Source organism: Hyperolius riggenbachi, chromosome 2 (assembly GCF_040937935.1).
Source record: "Hyperolius riggenbachi isolate aHypRig1 chromosome 2, aHypRig1.pri, whole genome shotgun sequence".
In the NCBI taxonomy this organism is placed as follows: domain Eukaryota; kingdom Metazoa; phylum Chordata; class Amphibia; order Anura; family Hyperoliidae; genus Hyperolius; species Hyperolius riggenbachi.
In genome coordinates, this window is record NC_090647.1 from 5646290 (window position 1) to 5667933 (window position 21644).

The 21644-nt window shown below is 42.4% G+C and overlaps 1 protein-coding gene across 1 annotated transcript; it reads right to left on the bottom strand.

The window, feature by feature from the left end:
* Positions 1–1599: 1599 nt before the first annotated feature.
* LOC137542088 (uromodulin-like) lies at positions 1600–8208 on the bottom strand. The gene is made up of 3 exons (XM_068263748.1): positions 8199–8208; positions 7061–7778; positions 1600–1939 (listed from the first exon to the last, which is right to left on the bottom strand). Exons 1-3 carry the CDS (start codon positions 8206–8208, stop codon positions 1600–1602), a joined length of 1068 nt encoding a protein of 355 aa, XP_068119849.1.
* Positions 8209–21644: the final 13436 nt, after the last annotated feature.

Below are 21644 nucleotides of genomic sequence, written 5' to 3' on the forward strand. Positions count from 1 at the left end.
ACTACTACTACATCAACTACTACCACATCTACTACTACCACTATGTCTACTACGACTGCTACTACTACTACATCTACTACCACTACCACCACTACTACCACCACCACTAATACTACATCGACTACTACATTGACTACTACCACATCTACTGCTACCACTACGTCTACTACTACCACTACTACATCTACTACTATTACCACCACTACTACTACCACCACTACTACTACTACCACATGTACTACTACCACTATGTCTACTACTACTACTTCTACATCTACTACTACTAATACCACTACCACCACTACTACTACTACTACATTGACTACTACCACATCTACTTATACCACTACGTCTACTACTACTACTACTACTACTACTACTACTACTACTACTACTACTACTACTACTACTACTACTACTTCTACCACATGTACTACTACCACTATGTCTACTACTACTACTACTATATCTACTACTACTACCACTACTACCACTACCACCACTACTACTACTACATCGACTACTACCACATCTACGACTACCACTACGTTTACTACTACAGCTACATCTACTACTTCTACTACTACTACTACTACTACTACTACTACTACTACTACTACTACTACTACTACTACTACTGCTACTACTACTACTACTACTACTACTACTACTACTACTACATCTACTACTACATCTACTACATCTCCTACTTCTTCTAATACTACTATGTCTACTACTACTACTGCTACTACTACTACTCCTTTCCCTAGCAATACGTCTACTACTAAGTCTACTGCAACTACTACTGCTGCTACTACTGCTGCTGCTACTACTACAACTACTACTTCTCCTACTAATATGTCTACTATTAAGTCTTCCACTACTACTTTTTCTGCTACTACTTCTACTACTACTACCACTACTATTACTTCTTCTTTATATAAATCTGGTAAAACAACAAAGGCAACTATAAAACACAACTTAATACAAATACTACTTGGCTGTACAGTGCATTCTACACTTAGAAAACAAAAAAAATAAATACTTACATGCCGATAAAGCTGAAAAGAGAAGAGGGGATAGAAAAAACAAAAAATATATTAATTAGATTGGAAACAGCAGGTTGTTTTATTTTGTTTTTATGTTCTTTCATCAATTCCTTCCATCTTCACCACAGTCTCCCCTCCCACATCCTAACTCTCCACCCCCATCCTCACTTTTCCCTCCCCATCCTCACTCTCTCCACCTCCATCCCTCACTCTCCACCCCCTTCCTCACTCACCCCTCCCCATCCACACCTTCCCCATCTTTAGCACGCTCTCCTTCTGTCTTCACCACACTCTCCCCTCCCCATCCTCACCCCCCCCCTCTCCATCCTCACTCTCCACCCCCTTCTTCACTCCCCCCTCTCCCTCCCCATCCTCACTCCCCCCTCCCCATCCTCACTCTCCCCTCCCCATCCTCACTCTCCACCCCCTTCCTCACTCACCCCTCCCCATCCACACTTTACCCTTCCCCATATTTAGGACAATCTCCTTTCGTATTCACCACACTCTCCCCTCTTGATCCTCACTCCCCCATCCTCACTCTCCCCTATCCTCACTCTCCCCTATCCTCACTCTCTTCAGGTGAGGAGATTACTGTTGTAAATGTAAAATTACCTGTTGAAGATACAGCTGAAACAGTTGTTGTTGTAGTAGTGGTTGGAGTAGTGGAAGTTGTTGTTGTGGGTGTAGTTTTTGTAGTTGTGGGTGTACTGGTTGTTGATGAAGTTGTGGTTGTTGTACTAGTTGTCGGGGTGGTGGTTGTTGATGTAGTTGTGGGAGTTGTGGTTGTTGAAGTGGTTGTGGGAGTAGTGGTTGTTGTAGTGGTTGTGGGAGTAGTGATTGTTGATGTAGTTGTGGGAGTAGTGGTTGTTGATGTAGTTGTGGGAGTAGTGGTTGTTGATGTAGTTGTGGAAGTAGTGGTTGATGTAGTTGTGGGAGTAGTGGTTGTTGATGTAGTTGTGGGAGTAGTGGTTGATGTAGTTGTGGGAGTAGTGGTTGTTGATGTAGTTGTGGGAGTAGTGGTTGATGTAGTTGTGGGAGTAGTGGTTGTTGATGTAGTTGTGGGAGTAGTGGTTGTTGATGTAGTTGTGGGAGTAGTGGTTGATGTAGTTGTGGGAGTAGTGGTTGTTGATGTAGTTGTGGGAGTAGTGGTTGATGTAGTTGTGGGAGCAGTGGATGTTGTAGTGGTTGTGGGAGTAGTGGTGGTTGATGTAGTTGTGGGAGTAGTGGTTGATGTAGTTGTGGGAGTAGTGGTTGATGTAGTTGTGGGAGTAGTGGTTGTTGATGTAGTTGTGGGAGTAGTGGTTGTTGATGTAGTTGTGGGAGTAGTGGTTGATGTAGTTGTGGGAGTAGTGGTTGATGTAGTGGGAGTAGTGGTTGATGTAGTTGTGGGAGTAGTAGTTGTTGATGTAGTTGTGGGAGTAGTGGTTGATGTAGTTGTGGGAGTAGTGGTTGTTGTAGTTTTGGGAGTAGTGGATGTTGTAGTGGTTGTGGGAGTAGTGGTTGATGTAGTTGTGGGAGTAGTGGTTGATGTAGTTGTGGGAGTAGTGGATGTTGTAGTGGTTGTGGGAGTAGTGGTTGTTGTAGTGGTTGTGGGAGTTGTGGTTGATGTAGTTGTGGGAGTAGTGGTTGATGTAGTTGTGGGAGTAGTGGTTGTTGTAGTGGTTGTGGGAGTAGTGGTTGTTGTAGTGGTTGTGGGAGTAGTGGTTGATGTAGTTGTGGGAGTAGTGGTTGATGTAGTTGTGGGAGTAGTGGTTGTTGTAGTGGTTGTGGGAGCAGTAGTGGTTGATGTAGTTGTGGGAGTAGTGGTTGTTGTAGTGGTTGTGGGAGTAGTGGTTGTTGATGTAGTTGTGGGAGTAGTGGTTGTAGTGGTTGTGGGAGTAGTGGTTGATGTAGTTGTGGGAGTAGTGGTTGATGTAGTTGTGGGAGTTGTGGTTGATGTAGTTGTGGGAGTAGTGGTTGTTGTAGTGGTTGTGGGAGTAGTGGTTGTTGATGTAGTTGTGGGAGTAGTGGTTGTAGTGGTTGTGGGAGTAGTGGTTGATGTAGTTGTGGGAGTTGTGGTTGATGTAGTTGTGGGAGTAGTGGTTGATGTAGTTGTGGGAGTTGTGGTTGATGTAGTTGTGGGAGTAGTGGTTGTTGTAGTGGTTGTGGGAGTAGTGGTTGTTGTAGTGGTTGTGGGAGTAGTGGTTGTTGTAGTGGTTGTGGGAGTAGTGGTTGTTGATGTAGTTGTGGGAGTAGTGATTGTTGTAGTGGTTGTGGGAGTAGTGGTTGTTGTAGTGGTTGTGGGAGTAGTGGTTGTTGATGTAGTTGTGGGAGTAGTGATTGTTGAAGTGGTTGTTGATGTAGTTGTGGAAGTAGTGGTTGAAGTAGCAGTTGTTGTCATTGGGATATTGGGTACAGGATCTAAAGGAAAAGAAAAAGACACAAAATATTGTCATTAGACTCGTCAAGTGGTCCCACCCAAAGCAGAGTCCCATATGTCAGAGACAGAGTATCAACTAGAGTGGCATTCCTATAAACATCAGCCAGATTTAAAGGAGAGAGGAGATGATAAATACAAGTTGTGTTGATGCAGCAGTACAGTGACTCACCTGTGCAGTACAGTGACTCACCTGTGCAGTATAGTGACTCACCTGTACAATATAGTGACTCACCTGTGCAGTACAGTGACTCACCTGTGCAGTACAGTGACTCACCTGTGCAGTATAGTAACTCCCCTGTGCAGTACAGTGACTCACCTGTGCAGTACAGTGACTCACCTGTACAATATAGTGACTCACCTGTGCAGTACAGTGACTCACCTGTACAATATAGTGACTCACCTGTGCAGTACAGTGACTCACCTGTACAATATAGTGACTCACCTGTGCAGTACAGTGACTCACCTGTGCAGTACAGTGACTCACCTGTGCAGTATAGTAACTCCCCTGTGCAGTACAGTGACTCACCTGTGCAGTATAGTGACTCACCTGTGCAGTACAGTGACTCACCTGTGCAGCATAGTGACTCACCTGTGCAGTACAGTGACTCACCTGTGTCGTACAGTGACTCACCTGTGCAGTACAGTAACTCCCCTGTGCAGTACAGTGACTCACCTGTGCAGTACAGTGACTCACCTGTGCAGTACAGTGACTCACCTGTGCAGTATAGTGATTCCATTGTGCAGTACAGTGGCTCACCTGTGCAGTATAGTGACTCACCTGTGCAGTACAGTGACTCACCTGTGCAGTACAGTGACTCACCTGTGCAGTATAGTGATTCCATTGTGCAGTACAGTGGCTCACCTGTGCAGTATAGTGACTCACCTGTACAGTACAGTGACTCACCTGTGCAGTACAGTGACTCACCTGTGCAGTACAGTGATTCCATTGTGCAGTACAGTGGCTCACCTGTGCAGTATAGTGACTCACCTGTGCAGTACAGTGATTCCATTGTGCAGTACAGTGGCTCACCTGTGCAGTATAGTGACTCACCTGTGCAGTACAGTGGCTCACCTGTCAGAATTCTAGCGGTTTTATTTATGCAGGAAAAGCTGTCATATGTGTATGTTTAAAATTGTAATGTTCTATGCAAAATTTCATTGTAAACTGTAAAGTTGGGGTACTTCTTTAATATATTGCTCTGAGACATCTCAGCATTTTTCAGGCTGTGAATCTAATCTAATATTATTTTAGTTACAGACACTAAAACATTCTTGTTTATGTTAGTGCGCTTGTCTGCGGCCTTGACATTTGAAAGATGCTTCTGTGTGAAGACTGGAGAGAAACATGTTTAAAACTCACATTACTGCAGCCGACATATATATACATTTTTCTCAGTTATTACATATAAATATTATTAATCTGAATATTAATAATCAATACAGTCCTTCTAAAGAAATAAATAATAATAGAATCTATTACTTTGAAATACAGTTAAATGCTGTATTCTGCAGTGAAAGTTTCAAAACACATTAGAAGCGTTCCACATGAATGTTTGGGTTAGGAGGTCTTATCAAAAATTCTGGAATGCCAATAGGTTTTTTCTATTGTCCCGTATTTAGGACAACTATGCCACCTGGCGGTTTCATAGTCTTATAATTAATATTATTAATACTGCTTGTTATTTACATGATGAAATACTGACATCTGTCGGTGGAATTATTACATTTATTTGTTCATAAAGAAAGGCAAATATATTGAACATGATTTTATATGATTAAGTTTTAATATGCAATTAATCTTAGATGATTAATTGTTTTAAGAAGAATTATATAATAAGCTTTATATTTAAATGAGTATATTAGAAGCCCTGTGTACTTCAATAAGCATTACATTACTATATCTGTCATTCACAGATTGTTTGGGTCAACATGCCCTATTTCTTGTTTGGGAAAGAAAACACATTCCAAACTAATTAGCAGAAGGACATATTATCAGAAATGCGTCATGAATGACATAGTTTAGTCTTAATGTCTGGGGAAAAAAGTCAGCCAGCAGACAAGATGGCTGGTGACGTCCATTTTTAATCAACTGCATCAGAAATGACCTAATCAGAATTTATTAACAATAATATTATGAGTTAGGTATTCAAAACATGATAAAACATTGACGCACGGAAGCTTTAGCCAATCAGAACCTGGGATTCAGGGAAATTCCTGATTAGGAAGCCATATTGCATCCAATCACTATAAAAGTAGGAGCTGAAAGCTCATAGTTTGCAGAAGCCCAACAATCTCCTGAGAAGACACACGAGACAGAAGCTACCTTCCCACATGTGGTTCTAGATGCTGAAGAGATGACAGAGAAGGGGTAATATGCTTAATGTTCTGGTGATTTACTTTATTAATTTTTCGGCATTATGTTTTGCTAAGATGTTAGCAAGAAGTTTTTTTTAGAAGTTATTTTTTATGCTATTTCTTTAAGAAGAGTACTACAAGTTTTACACAGCTACTAGATACACAGCTATTGATACAGATGAGACTACTTTTGATCTTATTCTACATAACACAACTATTATATACTTTTTTGAATGTACTTAGAAGATGGATGATCGCTGGGCTGTAAAGCCATGATAAGATGGAATACTGTTAGAAGGAAACATTACTTGGAACTGTTCATATTTTGTATATATGCTGTATGATAAGCAAATACAATTTTTTTTATATAAAATCAAATACTTAATGCTTTGATTCATTTCAAGGTACACTAATTAAATCTATAATTACTGTTATAGAGGGTTCAGACCCAGCTATGCCGGATTTATATGATAGCAACGCTTTAAGGGCTGGTCCTTTACTGAGTTAGCAATTATGAAAAAGGCAAGAACCGCTCAGGTTTTTGACACACCTGTGCAGTATAGTGACTAAATCTGTGCAGTACAGTGACTCACCTGTGCAGTCCAGTGACTCACCTGTGCAGTATAGTGACTCTCCTGTGCAGTATAGTGACTCTCCTGTGCAGTACAGTGACTCACCTGTGCAGTATAGTGACTCTCCTGTGCAGTACAGTGACTCACCTGTGCAGTATAGTGAATCACCTGTGCAGTTTTGTGACTCACCTGTGCAGTACAGTGACTTACCTGTGCGGTATTGCAGTATAGTGACTAAACCTGTGGAGTACAGTGACTCACCTGTGCTGTATAGTGACTCACCTGTGCTGTATAGTGACTCACCTGTGCAGTACAGTGACTCACCTGTGCAGTATAGTGCCTCACTTGTGCAGTACAGTGACTCACCTGTGCAGTACAGTGCCTCATCTGTGCAGTACAGTGACTCACCTGTGCAGTTTAGTGACTCACCTGTACAGTACAGTGACTCACCTGTGCAGTATAATGACTCACCTGTGCAGTACAGTGAATCATCTGTGCAGTATAATGACTCACTTGTGCAGTGCAGTGACTCACCTAAGCTGTACAATGACTCACCTGTGCAGTACAGTAACTGAACTGTGCAGTATAGTGAATCACCTGTGCAGTACAGTAACTGAACTGTGCAGTATAGTGAATCACCTGTGCAGTACAGTAACTCACCTGTGCAGTAGACATCAAATTTGAGGGATCCAGAGAATTTGTAGACGTAATATCCTCCAGGACAGGCTTTCACTGAAATATTTGACCCATTGTAACATCCGTAGGCCACACTGTTGATCAGCAGAGGCACCATCTGGATCCCATCTCCAATCTTTGGGTGGCTTCCTCCTAGAGTGTATGGTTCCAGGGATCCACACTTCAGAGGTCCCACACACCCTTCCTTCAGGCTGGATCCAGTGCCTACATAACGGTACCAACCAAAGAGCTTGCGGTCAGTGGGGAATCTTCCAGTGGAGGAGATGTTGGCCAGCCGGTTGGCTCCATTGACCTGCTGGTAGTTATAACAAGGGTCAGCACACTGAGCTGCACCACTGATCCTCAGACAGTCCTGGTCACTGGTGCAGGGGCTGTCTTCTGATCCTCCACATGGGGCCTTCCTGTTTATATTACACAAGTAGATGCCGTTCCGGTTGACACAGGTGTCTGTTGGAGAACACTTGTTCAGTGTAGAGCTTGCACACTCATTGATGTCCGCACATAGCTTCTGCTTTGTATCCCAGGTGTAGCCATCAGGACAGCATGGACTGGTGTCACAGAACGCCATGATTGTGCAGTTCCAGCCGTTACCCACATATCCAGGCTTGCAGGAACACGACACGTAGCCTGACTTGGCAGCACAGTTGGCGGTTGTTGTAGAGTTGCAATCACTGCAGGCTTTGGCATCTGTTGAAATTCAGAACAAAATACATTTACCTCCCTTACGTGATGAAAAATAAAATGAATACATTTCAGTAATAACAAAATGGATCCAATCAATATCCATAAATATTAGTCATCTATAATTTGAATTAAATTGGCTTTAAGTGTTGGAATCCTCTCAAAACATGGAATTAATTGTCCAAGTCACGTCCACATTGAGATTTAGTGGAAACATTGTGCTCTCAGGGCCTGTGTAAGCCATGCTGGGGCCCTGGGGCAAAAGTATGTTGGAAGCCCCTACCTTGCCAAGCAAACAGCACCTAGGGCCCCCTGCCCTGCTGGACCCCCCTGGTGGTCTCCTGCTGACTGTTCCCCATGGCCCCCGCATGTTCTGTAGTCGAGCTGCATTGTAATATCTCATGTCTCCTGGCAGCTGCTCCTCACCTGATGGCATAAATCTAAGGTCTCTGTATCCCGATACCCAATGCAGCTATTGCTTCTGATGGTCCTTGGTGTGTTGTCCGGAAACTTAAAGGAACTCTGAAGCAATTAAAAGAAGACTCAGATACTTACCTAATAGGGAAGGTTCTGCATCTAATACAGCCTTCCTGGTCCTGTCTCCATGTTCTCATTCCACCAGTGTCCCTCCAGTCATATAATGCTCAGGTTATTCCCCTCACACATTTCCTCATGAATCTCCAGATACCATCCCACTTACAAGCTTATCTTCTCCTCTAGCCTGGTCTCCTCTTCCAAATTTACAATATATTCATCAATCATCTCCATGATCATCATCTGATAATATTTATCATCATTTGGTTCTACAAGAACAGAGAGAGTGACATACTTACATAGGGTGAGACCTGGAAGAGAGGAAAAATAAGACATAAATTAGATTTGAAAGTTCTTTTTACTCATTCCTTCCCCCCCCCCCCCCCCGAAATAGAAGAGCTGTAAGATGTCCCATTTTATAAGGCAATCGTGATTGTGACTGAGAAATCCAGCGCTCAAAGCTTCCAACACAACACAGCAATAAAAACTACAAAACAAAATGGAGGTTATTAGTTCTTCAGAATTGCTTCAGCATTCTTCAGTTAAGCCAAGCACTAGAATCATCGAGATTCCCTCCTTAGGATTGGCCCAGTTATACCAGCATGCAACTAGACAATTCATGCATACAACGTGACATTTAGGGAAACACAAATGCATCCAACCAGCCATCCTACAAAATACATGAGGTACAAACTCGCTCACATGGTTGTAATTATTATGGGCTGTGGTGGGATAAGGAGAGGAGAGCTGCAGCTTGGAGCCTGGCTGGTAGGGCTTCCAGAAGCATTCAGAAGAGCTAGAGCTACAAACTCGCTCACATGGTTGTAATTATGGGCTGTGGTGGGATAAGGAGAGGAGAGCTGCAGCTTGGAGCCTGGCTGGTAGGGCTTCCAGAAGCATTCAGAATAGCTAGAGCTACAAACTCGCTCACATGGTTGTAATTATGGGCTGTGGTGGGATAAGGAGAGGAGAGCTGCAGCTTGGAGCCTGGCTGGTAGGGCTTCCAGAAGCATTCAGAATAGCTAGAGCTACAAACTCGCTCACATGGCTGTAATTATTATGGGCTGTGGTGGGATAAGGAGAAGAGAGCTGCAGCTTGGAGCCTGGCTGGTAGGGCTTCCAGAAGCATTCAGAAGAGCTAGAGCTACAAACTCGCTCACATGGTTGTAATTATGGGCTGTGGTGGGATAAGGAGAGCTGCAGCTTGGAGCCTGGCTGGTAGGGCTTCCAGAAGCATTCAGAAGAGCTAGAGCTACAAACTCGCTCACATGGTTGTAATTATGGGCTGTGGTGGGATAAGGAGAGCTGCAGCTTGGAGGCTGGAGCCTGGCTGGTAGGGCTTCCAGAAGCATTCAGAATAGCTAGAGCTACAAACTCGCTCACATGGTTGTAATTATGGGATGTGGTGAGATAAGGAGAGGAGAGCTGCAGCTTGGAGCCTGGCTGGTAGGGCTTCCAGAAGCATTCAGAATAGCTAGAGCTACAAACTCGCTCACATGGTTGTAATTATTATGGGCTGTGGTGGGATAAGGAGAGGAGAGCTGCAGCTTGGAGTCTGGCTGGTAGGGCTTCCAGAAGCATTCAGAATAGCTAGAGCTACAAACTCGCTCACATGGTTGTAATTATGGGCTGTGGTGGGATAAGGAGAGGAGAGCTGCAGCTTGGAGCCTGGCTGGTAGGGCTTCCAGAAGCATTCAGAAGAGCTAGAGCTACAAACTCGCTCACATGGTTGTAATTATGGGCTGTGGTGGGATAAGGAGAGGAGAGCTGCAGCTTGGAGCCTGGCTGGTAGGGCTTCCAGAAGCATTCAGAAGAACAAGGCTGCTTTGCTCATCCCACACAGACAATAAATAGGGTAAATGGCGGTACAAAGGGGTGTGGCCAGATCAAATGAAAACCAGTATTAACCCTTGCAGCCAAAGCCTACACTTGCAGCAACGCATAACACACAGCAATATAAACTGCCAAACAGACAATTCCGGTGCGCTGGGTTAATCCAAAAATGCAGCCGTATTTCTGGAAAACTACTAAAGTCCGCCATTTTGTTTGGCAGTTTGAATTGCTGGGTATGCTGTGTTGTCTTGCCTGTGCACTGCAGTGTTACTGCTACTTATGCCAGTTATGTGCACTGCGCAATTAGCACAACCTGCGATAACCAGGTAATAAGTGTGTTGCCAGGGTAATACGCATTATGCTACTTGTGTACTGCAGGACACGCTAGCACCATGTGGGCCTTATGTACGCATGCAGCATAACTGGCATTAGTACCGTTATACTTGCTGTGTAGTACCTGCACACAGTATTTTTACATCAAAGCTACAGGGACAGCCATACTATGCCAGGAAAAAAGCCCACATATATAAGTAGATAAATACTTGTTCTACTTACATAACATGTATTGCACTGTCCACATTTTGAGTTCAGTGAATTTTATATAGTAAATAAAGAGAATTCTGTTCCTGGCATTTGCCATCTTGCTTCCCTCTGACTGAAGCCAATTCTAATGTCATTTCCTCCCTTCTCCTAGAAACTGCACTGTCATATCTAGCTTGCTTTGTAAACATGTGAGCGCAGTAAGATCAGGTTACAGCAGCTTTGCACTGAAGGGAGGGGTGATAACAAGCTTCCTTCTCCTCGGCAATGTACCAAATAGAGCCAGGCTGAGTGAGATAAGATTTCTTACAGCAGAAGCATTTCTGGATAGATTGGAGTGCTTGCACTGCAGGGTGAGCTTCCAGGCTGCACAATGACCACAGAGCAGTGAGGAAATGGAATGTGATTTTGTGGCTGACAATCCTGCTTTAATTGAATGAATATACCTCTCTGTCTTATCTCTTGAATGATCTCCTCCTTATTGCCTTTATCTTATGATTTATCTCCTCTTACCTGTTTATCTTAGTAATCATCTCTCCTTAAGGTAGCCATACATCTAGCAATGATTGGCAGATTCGACCAATCTGATTAGAGAGAGATTTGTCAGCTGCCCATGCACTGCAGGCCAATTCCTGATTGATTTCAGCATGAAATGTCTCAGGAATCCTCGAAGCCCGCCGCTCCTGCCACCTTCCCCCATGTACTGTATAAGTGTGTATGTATGTCTTATACGCTGCCAGCATGTATGGGAGATGTAACGGACAGCAGCGGATTCACAAGAGAACAGGTAATGTATAAATGCATATACATATACATTTATACATACATAAACAGCGCCGGGAGTTTCCCCGCTGATCCTGATATTGCTCGCCCTTCACACTGTGCAACCAACCGACTATGGCCCAAGATCTTACAGCATGTCCAATCAATTCATGGGACCAATTTCATTGCAAAATTGGTCGCATTGTCAGTTGGGCATGCACTTGGTGGCACCGATGTTCATCCGATTTGATTATAATAATCGTAATTGGATGGTCGATCAGCTGCCAAGTCACCTGATGTATGGCCACTTTATAATTGAGGGAACAACAAAGTGAGATAATTAACAAGATTTGTGAGTTGGGTTTTATTAGCTGTGCTGGTTGCAGACTTACCTGCTATGTATGTGACTGCGGCAGTTGTTGTGGTTGTGCTTGTAGTTGTAGAAGTTGTAGTTGGAGTCGTTGTTCCTGTAGTTGTTAGTGTTGTAGTTGTTGTTGTAGTTGGAGTAGTTGTTGGTGTTGTAGTCATTGTTGTAGTTGGAGTAGTTGTTCTTGTAGTTGTTGGTGTTGTAGTTGTTGTTGTAGTTGTTGGTGTTGTAGTTGTTGTTGTAGTTGTTGATGTTGTAGTTGTTGTTGTAGTTGGAGTAGTTGTTGTTGTAGTTGTTGGTGTTGTAGTCGTTATTGTAGTTGGAGTAGCTTTTGTTGTAGTTGTTGGTGTTGTCGTTGTTGTTGGAGTAGTTGTTGTTGAAGTTGTTGGTGCTGTAGTTGTTGTTGTAGTTGTTGGTGTTGTAGTTGTTGTTGTAGTTGTTGGTGTTGTAGTTGTTGTTGTAGTTGGAGTAGTTGTTGTTGTAGTTGTTGGTGTTGTAGTTGTTGTTGTAGTTGGAGTAGTTGTTGTTGTAGTTGTTGGTGTTGTAGTTGTTGTTGTAGTTGTTCTTGTAGTTGTTGTAGTTGTAGTTGGTGTTGTAGTTGTTGTAGTTGGATTAGTTGTTCTTGTAGTTGTTGGTGTTGTGGTTGGTGTTGTAGTTGTGGTAGTTGTTGTTGGAGTATCTGTAGATACCACAGTGATTCTTCTTGTACTTGTAGTCAAGATGTTAATAACAGGATCTGAAAAAAATAATTTGTAATAATTCTTAAGAACTGAGACATTTTTCAAACTTCTGCAGTGCCCCTGCTTGAGTTGAATGATCTCTGGCAATTTTTAAACTACCCAAACACATTTTGACCTTTTGCACACTTGCACGCTGAGTCGCCCTGTGTTACTTTTTCCACCGCATTCTCGCCATGAAACTTGCGCACTCACGTGATGTGACAGGGTGCGCCAGAAATATCCAAATTGCCACAATGACAACACAAAGTCAATGGGCGACACAGTATGTGTGCAGGTCGGGAGCGCAGTGCGTCACACTGATGGGTATCCCAGTGATGTACTTCCTACTTCCTGTCCAGTAAGGAGTACATCACTGAGGCGGGGCGGGCCTAGGCATATGATCCTGTTGGTGCACCGTGGCGATTCCTGCAGTGTGGTGCGGTGCTGCAAATGTTAGGTGTGCAGCCGGCCTCAGTATTGTTTTTTCAGAACAAACAGGGCTTTCCTTTGATACCATTAAATTATATGATATTATATTATAATTATATTATATTAAAAACATCCTGCTAGAGCCTCTTAATGGCTCCAGGACGTTTTTATAAGTCAGACAGTGCTGCTGCTGCTGTGCGCAGGCATGTGTGCGCGCGTGCTCGTGCGCGCTCCCACATGTGCATGTGCATTCCCGTGCACGTGAAAATAGTGAAAAAAAAACACCAAAGAAAAAAATACACCTTTATTTCCAAACAATATATTGTCACCATACTTTGTACTAGGGACATAATAAAAATCTTGTGATAAGCAGAACAAATAGGCAGATACAATGTGTGGGTTTTAGGCACAGTAGCAGTGTTTATATTAAAACTATAGGGGATGAAATTGGAAAAATAGTGTATTTTTTCATTTTTTCCTTGTTTCTCCCTTTAAAATGCATAGAAAATAAAGTAATTACTGAAAACAAATATCAACCCCCAGAAGCCAAATTGGTGGTGAAAAACAAGATATAGATCATTTCATTGTGATTAGTAGTGATTAAGCTATTGGCAAATGAAAAGGATGAGCACTGAAAGGTGAAAATCGCTCTTGTCCGTTAGGGGAAAAACGCCTTTGGGGTGAAGTGGTTACATTTTTAATTTGCTTGGATTTTTTTAGAGAAAATATTCTTAAAATTAAAAAAAAAATGTTTTCAACCAAAAACATGTACATTTTTCAAATTGCATCAATAAAACTTTCAAAAAAGGATTGCTTCATATGTTTTCTATGCTGAAATGTGAAAATTATGCAGATTATTTACACTATATTCCAAATTATTAAGCAAAGTATATTTTCTCTGATTTTCCTAAATATGTAATGCAAGTGGTAGTCAGAATGTTTTTTGAGTCATCAACCATTAGCCTATAATTCGAACGTTACTGAACAAACCTCATAATGATAACGATATGTTTTTAAAAAATAAAATAAAATTAACCTGTCCGATGGGGACACCGCATGGAGCCAGGGATTGGGCGAGTTAATTACACGCCGACCACTGCTCCAGCCCTGCAGTGGCACCTATACATGTTACCTATACTGGGAGCTATACCTACTACCTATATTTGGGCACCTATACCTGCTACTTATACTGCGGCACCTATATCTGGCTACCTGTACAGGCTGCACCTATACCTGGATACCTGTACTGGGAGCATCTATACCTGACTACCTGTACAGGCTGCACCTATACCTGGATACCTGTACAAGCTGCACCTATACCTGGATACCAGTACTGGCAGCATCTATACCTGACTACCTGTACTGGCAGCATCTATACCTGGATACCTGTACTGACTGCATCTATTCTTGGCTACCTATACTGGGGAAACCTATATCTGGCTACCTGTACTGGTGGCACCTATACCTGGCTACCTATACAGGCTGCACCTATACCTGGATACCTGTATTGGCAGCATCTATTCCTGGCTACCTATACTGGGGAAACCTATACCTGGCTACCTGTACAGGCTGCAGCTATACCTGGCTACCTGTACTGGGGCACCTATACCTGACTACCTGTACTGGCAGCATCTATACCTGGCTACCTGTACTGGCAGCATCTATACCTGGATACCTGTACTGACTGCATCTATTCCTGGCTACCTTTACTGGCTGCACCTATACCTGGATACCTGTACTGACTGCATCTATTCCTGGCTACCTGTACTGGCAGCATCTATACCTGGCTACCTGTACAGGCTGCACCTATACCTGGGCACCTGTACTGACTGCATCTATACCTGGCTACCTGTACTGGCAGCATCTATTCCTTGCTACCTATACTGGAGAAACCTATATATGGCTACCTGTACAGGCAGCATCTATACCTGGCTACATGTACAGGCTGCACCTATACCTGGACACCTGTACAGGCTGCACCTATACCTGGATACCTGTACTGGCAGCATCTATACCTGGATACCTGTACTGACTGCATCTATTCCTGGATACCTGTACTAGCAGTATCTATACCTGGATACCTGTACTGACTGCATCTATACCTGACTACCTGTACTGGGAGCATCTATACCTGGCTACCTGTACTGGCAGCATCTATTCCTTGCTACCTATACTGGGGAAACCTATATATGGCTACCTGTACAGGCAGTATCTATACCTGGCTACCTGTACAGGCTGCACCTATATCTGGCTACCTGTACAGGCTGCACCTATACCTGGACACCTGTACAGGCTGCACCTATACCTGGATACCTGTACTGGGAGCATCTATACCTGGCTACCTGTACAGGCTGCACCTATACCTGGATACCTATACTGGCAGCATCTATACCTGGATACCTGTACAGGCTGCACCTATACCTGGATACCTGTACTGGGAGCATCTATACCTGACTACCTGTACTGGCAGCATCTATACCTGGATACCTGTACTGGTAGCATCTATACCTGACTACCTGTACAGGCTGCACCTATACCTGGATACCTGTACTGACTGCATCTATTCTTGGCTACCTGTACTGGGGAAACCTATATCTGGCTACCTGTACTGGTGGCACCTATACATGGCTACCTATACAGGCTGCACCTATACCTGGATACCTGTACTGACTGCATCTATTCCTGGCTACCTGTACTGGCAGCATCTATTCCTTGCTACCTATACTGGGGAAACCTATATATGGCTACCTGTACAGGCAGCATCTATACCTGGCTACCTGTACAGGCTGCACCTATACCTGGCTACCTGTACAGGCTGCACCTATACCTGGATACCTGTACTGACTGCATCTATTCCTGGCTACCTGTACTGGCAGCATCTATACCTGGATACCTTTACTGGCTGTGCCTATATCTGGCTACCTGTACTGGCGGCACCTATACCTGGCTACCTGTACAGGCTGCACCTATACCTGGATACCTGTACTGACAGCATCTATACCTGGATACCTGTACTGGCAGCATCTATACCTGGATACCTGTACTGGCTGTGCCTATATCTGGCTACCTGTACTGGCGGCACCTATACCTGGCTACCTGTACAGGCTGCACCTATACCTGGATACCTGTACTGACAGCATCTATACCTGGATACCTGTACTGGCAGCATCTATACCTGGATACCTGTACTGGCTGTGCCTATATCTGGCTACCTGTACTGGCTGTGCCTATATCTGGCTACCTGTGCTGGCAGCATCTATACCTGGATACCTGTACTGGCAGCATCTATTTCAGGACAGGAAAAGTGGGATACTAATACATTTGATTTCAACAATTCTCTGCGCCTACTAATAATTGGAACTGCCACTGATTAAAGTAAGCACTTTTAATAAAAATGATAAAAAACAAATCTCAATGTTAGAATTCAGAATGATAATAAATAAACAGTAAAATCATGTTGCACACCTCTTCGCAATCTCACATACTTTGCATATGCAGTGCCTTTCGTGAGATGCCCTGAAGAAGACAGGCGTGCCTGTTGAAACTAGTTGGCTCTGATTGGTCCTCTAACTGTGGTGACGTCACCGAAGGACTTCCGCCCGCTCGAACGGCGGCTCTGGACTGACAGCGGCACCAATCTCCATAGTGTTCACGGCCGGAACCCAGGAGTATGCAAGCCGCAACCAGTATTACACTTACGGAACCCTCTATCTCTCCGGACCTGGTGGGACACGTGAGTCAATAGACTATTCAACCACGGAGTCTATATAAACAGACTTGGCTATCATTTTTATTAAAAGTGCTTACTTTAATCAGTGGCAGTTCCAATTATTAGTAGGCGCAGAGAATTGTTGAAATCAAATTTGTGCAATCGTTGGGGACGGAGCAACCTCAAATATTCTCTTTGCAGCCATAGTTTTAAAGTGAAGCGCCACAGCCAAACTCTTCTAGGATACTAATACATATCTGGTATTGTTGGATTCAGCAGAATCAGGGATTTTACAAACAGTAACATTTTAATACTTCTTTAATTTTAAATCTTTTTGAAAAAAATAAACACAACAGAAAAATATTTTACTTTTTATTTAATTTTTTTAAACATATTTCACTCAAATATTTTGTGATCTCTCCAGAAAAAGTACAACATTTCAGCATTCAAGCCCAATTCATTATGGAAAAAGCATTATATAAATATATAATATGTCCTAATTCATGTAGGTTTTCTTTTCAAAGTTCCTAAGTAAACCCAATGAGTGCAAAACATCTAAAAACTGCTTAGCAGTGGATGTTCACAGTGAGGACAAATCAGCTGGCAGGGAAAGGGTTAATCTGATGCATTTGCTTGGCAGAACCCTTCGTCGTTTTGCTTTTATCTGCGCAAACCCCTGTGCTCTGAGTCAGCCACAAATCTTTTAACAATATGATGATCATGCAAACAAAGTTTAGCAGAACAAATGTATTTACATACTCCAGGGGAAAATGCAACGCATTTCGCAGGTATGACCCCGCTTCATCAGGCAATAGGTAAGAGTAGGTACAATGCAGGTCTGTAGCTGGGCCAAGCACCTGGCCCAGAGAGGCACTTGGCCCAGAGAGACGCTTGGCCCAGCTACAGACCTGCACTGTACCTACCTATTGCCTGATGAAGCGGGGTCATACCTGCGAAACGCGTTGCATTACCCCTGGAGTATGTAAATAAATGTGTTCTGCTAAACTTTGTTGGCATATCTTGTGTCTGTTTGGAGGAGGTAAGTCCACCACTGCCTCCATAAATTTTAAACTTTTTAGACATTTTTATTCTTTTGGCTCCTCCGTATCCCTAAAGTATATATCCACAGCGCTAGGCGATCAGTGATATCTGCAGTTACACCACAGTGTGTATTCTCAGACAGTGACCATCACCAAAGATAAAACCATAAACAGGTCACTCACTGTCCTTAAAAACATAGTAGTTTTAATAAAAATTCAAACAGTGACACATATACAATATCTTACTTTAGGGGTCCTTTTGACAAGGACCCTTAGTAATAGCAAGCACAAAGTGTATAACAATACACATCAAATAGTCTCACGATCTCTTGTTCGTTTGCCCAGTCTCCAATTCCGTTCCAACCGGTTTCGGCCTTTCGCTGTCGTCAGGGAACTAAGGGTCCCTGTCAAAAGGACCACTAAAGTAAGATATTGTATATGTGTCACTGTTTGAATTTTTATTAAAACTACTATGTTTTTAAGGACAGTGAGTGACCTGTTTATGGTTTTATCTTTGGTGATGGTCAATGTCTGAGAATACAAACTGTGGTGTAACTGCAGATATCACTGATCGCCTAGCGCTGTGGATATATACTTGGAGTTTATGACACCTATTGTGGATATGGTCATCCTGAGCAGCTGGTGAAAGATACATAGAGGACTTTTGAGTTGGAGCATCGCCTGTATTTCATTTTAAAACGTGACTATATTGTTTCCTCTGTATTCCTGTTACATTGTTCTAAGTCCATCCCGGGTGGAGGGGTGTCATCCCCATTTTTCCTGATCTACGGAGAGTGACTTCTTAATCCTGAGTGGGGTCAGGTCTAATCTCCCCACCTGCTGTTACAGTGGTTGCCTTTGAGGTAACCCTGCTTTGTGAGTATATTTGTATTTATTCTATCAACTTCATCCCATATTACCAGTACATACTACACTAGATTTGTCTCTTGGTGTCCCTATCTTTATAATACGATGATCATACTTAAAGGGGAACTTCAGCCTAAACAAACATACTGTCATTAAGTTACATTAGTTATGTTAATTAGAATAGATAGGTAATATAATTTCTTACCCACCCTGTTTTAAAAGAACAGGCAAATGTTTGTGATTCATGGGGGCTGCCATCTTTGTCATGGGGGCAGCCATCTTGTTGGTTGAACGGAGGTGACAGGGAGCAGGAGACACAGTTCCAACTGTCCTGTGTCCTGATAACCCCTCCCAGCTGCACACGCTAGGCTTCAAATGTCTAATTCAAAATGTAAAAGAAAAAAAATTGCACCAAAACAGCAGAATGAAAACAACAACATCAGAAATCCCATCAGGCTTTGCACAGCATTAGGGGAAAAATGCCCGGGCAGTTTTCTTCTGTGCAGCTAAAAATGAGACTTGTATAAGAGAAAAAAAGTTCTGATGCTGTGAAACAGTTAAAGAAACACCAGGCCTTTCCAGTGCTGCTGAGTCAATTTTTAGTCTGGAGGTTCACTTTAAGTTCCTGTGAAATATAAAGGTTTTCATACCTTGTCTAAGACATTCAACTATTTCACACTTTTCGACTTTTCTCACATTGCCTGAAAATGGTGGTCTGCTTAATAATGCGGGACACCCTTTTTTAGTAGTTTTTCCTTTAATCAGCTCACCTGGCAAACTAATTATCAGAGGAGTCCGAGATCGATTTCAGTGATCAAAAGAGCCCAGAGACACAATACCATGCATGAGTTTCATTAAAAAACAAAATATTTCATCTTTATGACATTTATGACATTTAACCACTTTACCTACAAGTTTTTTTCCCTTTAAAAACCAAAGCAATTTTCACCTTTTAGCACTCCTTCCATTCATTCGCCTATAACTTTATTACTACTTTTCACAACAAAACAATCTATATCTTGTTTTGTTTTTGCCACCAATTAGGCTTTCTTTGGGTGGTACTTTTTGCTTAGAGTTATTTTATTCTAATTGCATTTTCATGGGAATAATAAGAATAAAATGAAAAAAATAACAATATTTCTCAGTTTTCAGCCATTATAGGTTTAAAATAAAACATTCTACTGTGTGTAAAACCCACACATTTTATTTGCCCATTTGTCCCGGTTATTGCAACATTTAAAGGGACTCCGAGCACCTATCATGGGCATGCCTTTAAGCCACATGACTTCGAACAAAGTCGTGCTATGACCCCTCTGGAGGAGCCTCTTGCAATGGCCATGCGTGTCACTTCCTCTTCCTGCTTCATTCAGTGATGCACTTCTTTAACAGAGAAGACAGGGTGACCCGGAAGTTAAAACATAGCCAAGATGGCAAATGAAATAGGAGAGCACAAGCTACAGAAAGGTATTGATCTTTAAGTACTTTGCAGTACTGGTTGGAGTCTCTAGGCATCCCCATGAGAGGTGCTCAGAGTCCCTTTAAAATTTTTCCCTAGTACAATGTATGTCGCCAATATTTTATTTGGAAATAAAGGTGCATTTTTTTCAGTTTTGCGTCCATCACTAATTACAAGCCCATATTTTTTTTAAAAAAATAACAGTAATATACCCTCAGGGGATGCATATTAATAAAGTTCAGTCCCTAAGGTAACTATTTATGTATTTTTTTTCATTGCCATTTTTTTTATGCATATATTTATTTGGGTTCTACGTTCATCTCCCCTCTAGCGATCAGCGGCAAGAACGAGTGCGGGAGCGAGCCGGAGTGCACGGCGGCAAGGGAGGAGTATCTACATCCCTGCCGGGTAAAGTGGTGTTTTTCAGGGATCTAGATACTTGTCCTGGGGAAGGGAAGTAGTTAAAATACGATTTGCATAATAATTTGGAATGAGGTGCAATTTTTAGGAAGCATGGGAATAAGGTTTAGAGTCAATTAAACACATTTTAAGTAGAATAATAAATATATTTACAGAGATATGTCCATCAGTCCTGAAAGAGGGACAAATGAGGGAGAAAGAGGGACCGGGGATTGGCTTTCCAAAGAGGGACTGTCCCTATAAGCAATGGTCAGGAATGATGCAGTCTCTGATTGCTAATTGTAATCATTTTCCAATTTTGTTTCTTGTATTAGCTTAATTATGTTATTATTATATGATATATTATTATTATTATTATTACATGTTTCTGTTCAATGTGCGTGTGTTGCATCACTCTGTAAGGATTTTTTTTTTTTTACTTTATTTGATGATGTATACCTTTTTTTTCAGACTATACGAAAAAAACAGGGGAAAAAATATATATACTACACATGGTGCATCCATGGTGAAGGGGCATCTTGTGTATTATGCCCCCTTTGTACCTCTTGTGTCTCCCCGTGTCCTCCTCTGTCCCCCTTGTGTCCTCTTCTACGTCCCTTTGTGTCCCCCTGTGCCCTCCTCTGCATGGGCACAGTACAGGGAATCCCCGACATTACAGCAGGTTGGAGGTTCGTATTAGCAGGTGTTCACAAGTTAGGAACACCCTGCATTTTGACTGTAAGATACAGTGACTTTTTTCCCCATTTTTGGGGGAGAAAAATTGAGTCTTATAGTCCAAAAAAGTGTGTGTGTGTGTATGTATATATATATATATATATATGTATATATATATATATATATATATATATATATATATATATATATATATATATATATATATATATATATATCATCATGTTTTAGCTTACACGCAAGCAACACAGAGACGTAATCACATGACTGTCGCCAGCCAATAAAACATGTAGTACAAACTGACCACCACACTGCCACTGTAGTCTGATGTGTGGCGGGGTAAACTCTCACCTGTGCAGTAGACATCAAATCTGAGGCTAGGAGAGAACTTGTAGACATAATATCCACCTGGACAGGCCTTCACTGGAATAGTGCCTCCTTGTGTACATCCACCTGACAACCTGTTAATCAACAGAGACACCATCTGGATTCCATCTCCAATACTTGGGTTGCTTCCTCGAAGG

Excerpts from the sequence above, each read along its gene's own strand:
- LOC137542088 (XM_068263748.1), bottom strand. Across the intron at positions 1,940-7,060 it reads CTCAAATTTGATGTCTACTG|CACTACTCCCACAACTACAT; the intron begins CACAGGTGAGTT and ends TACATCAACAAC.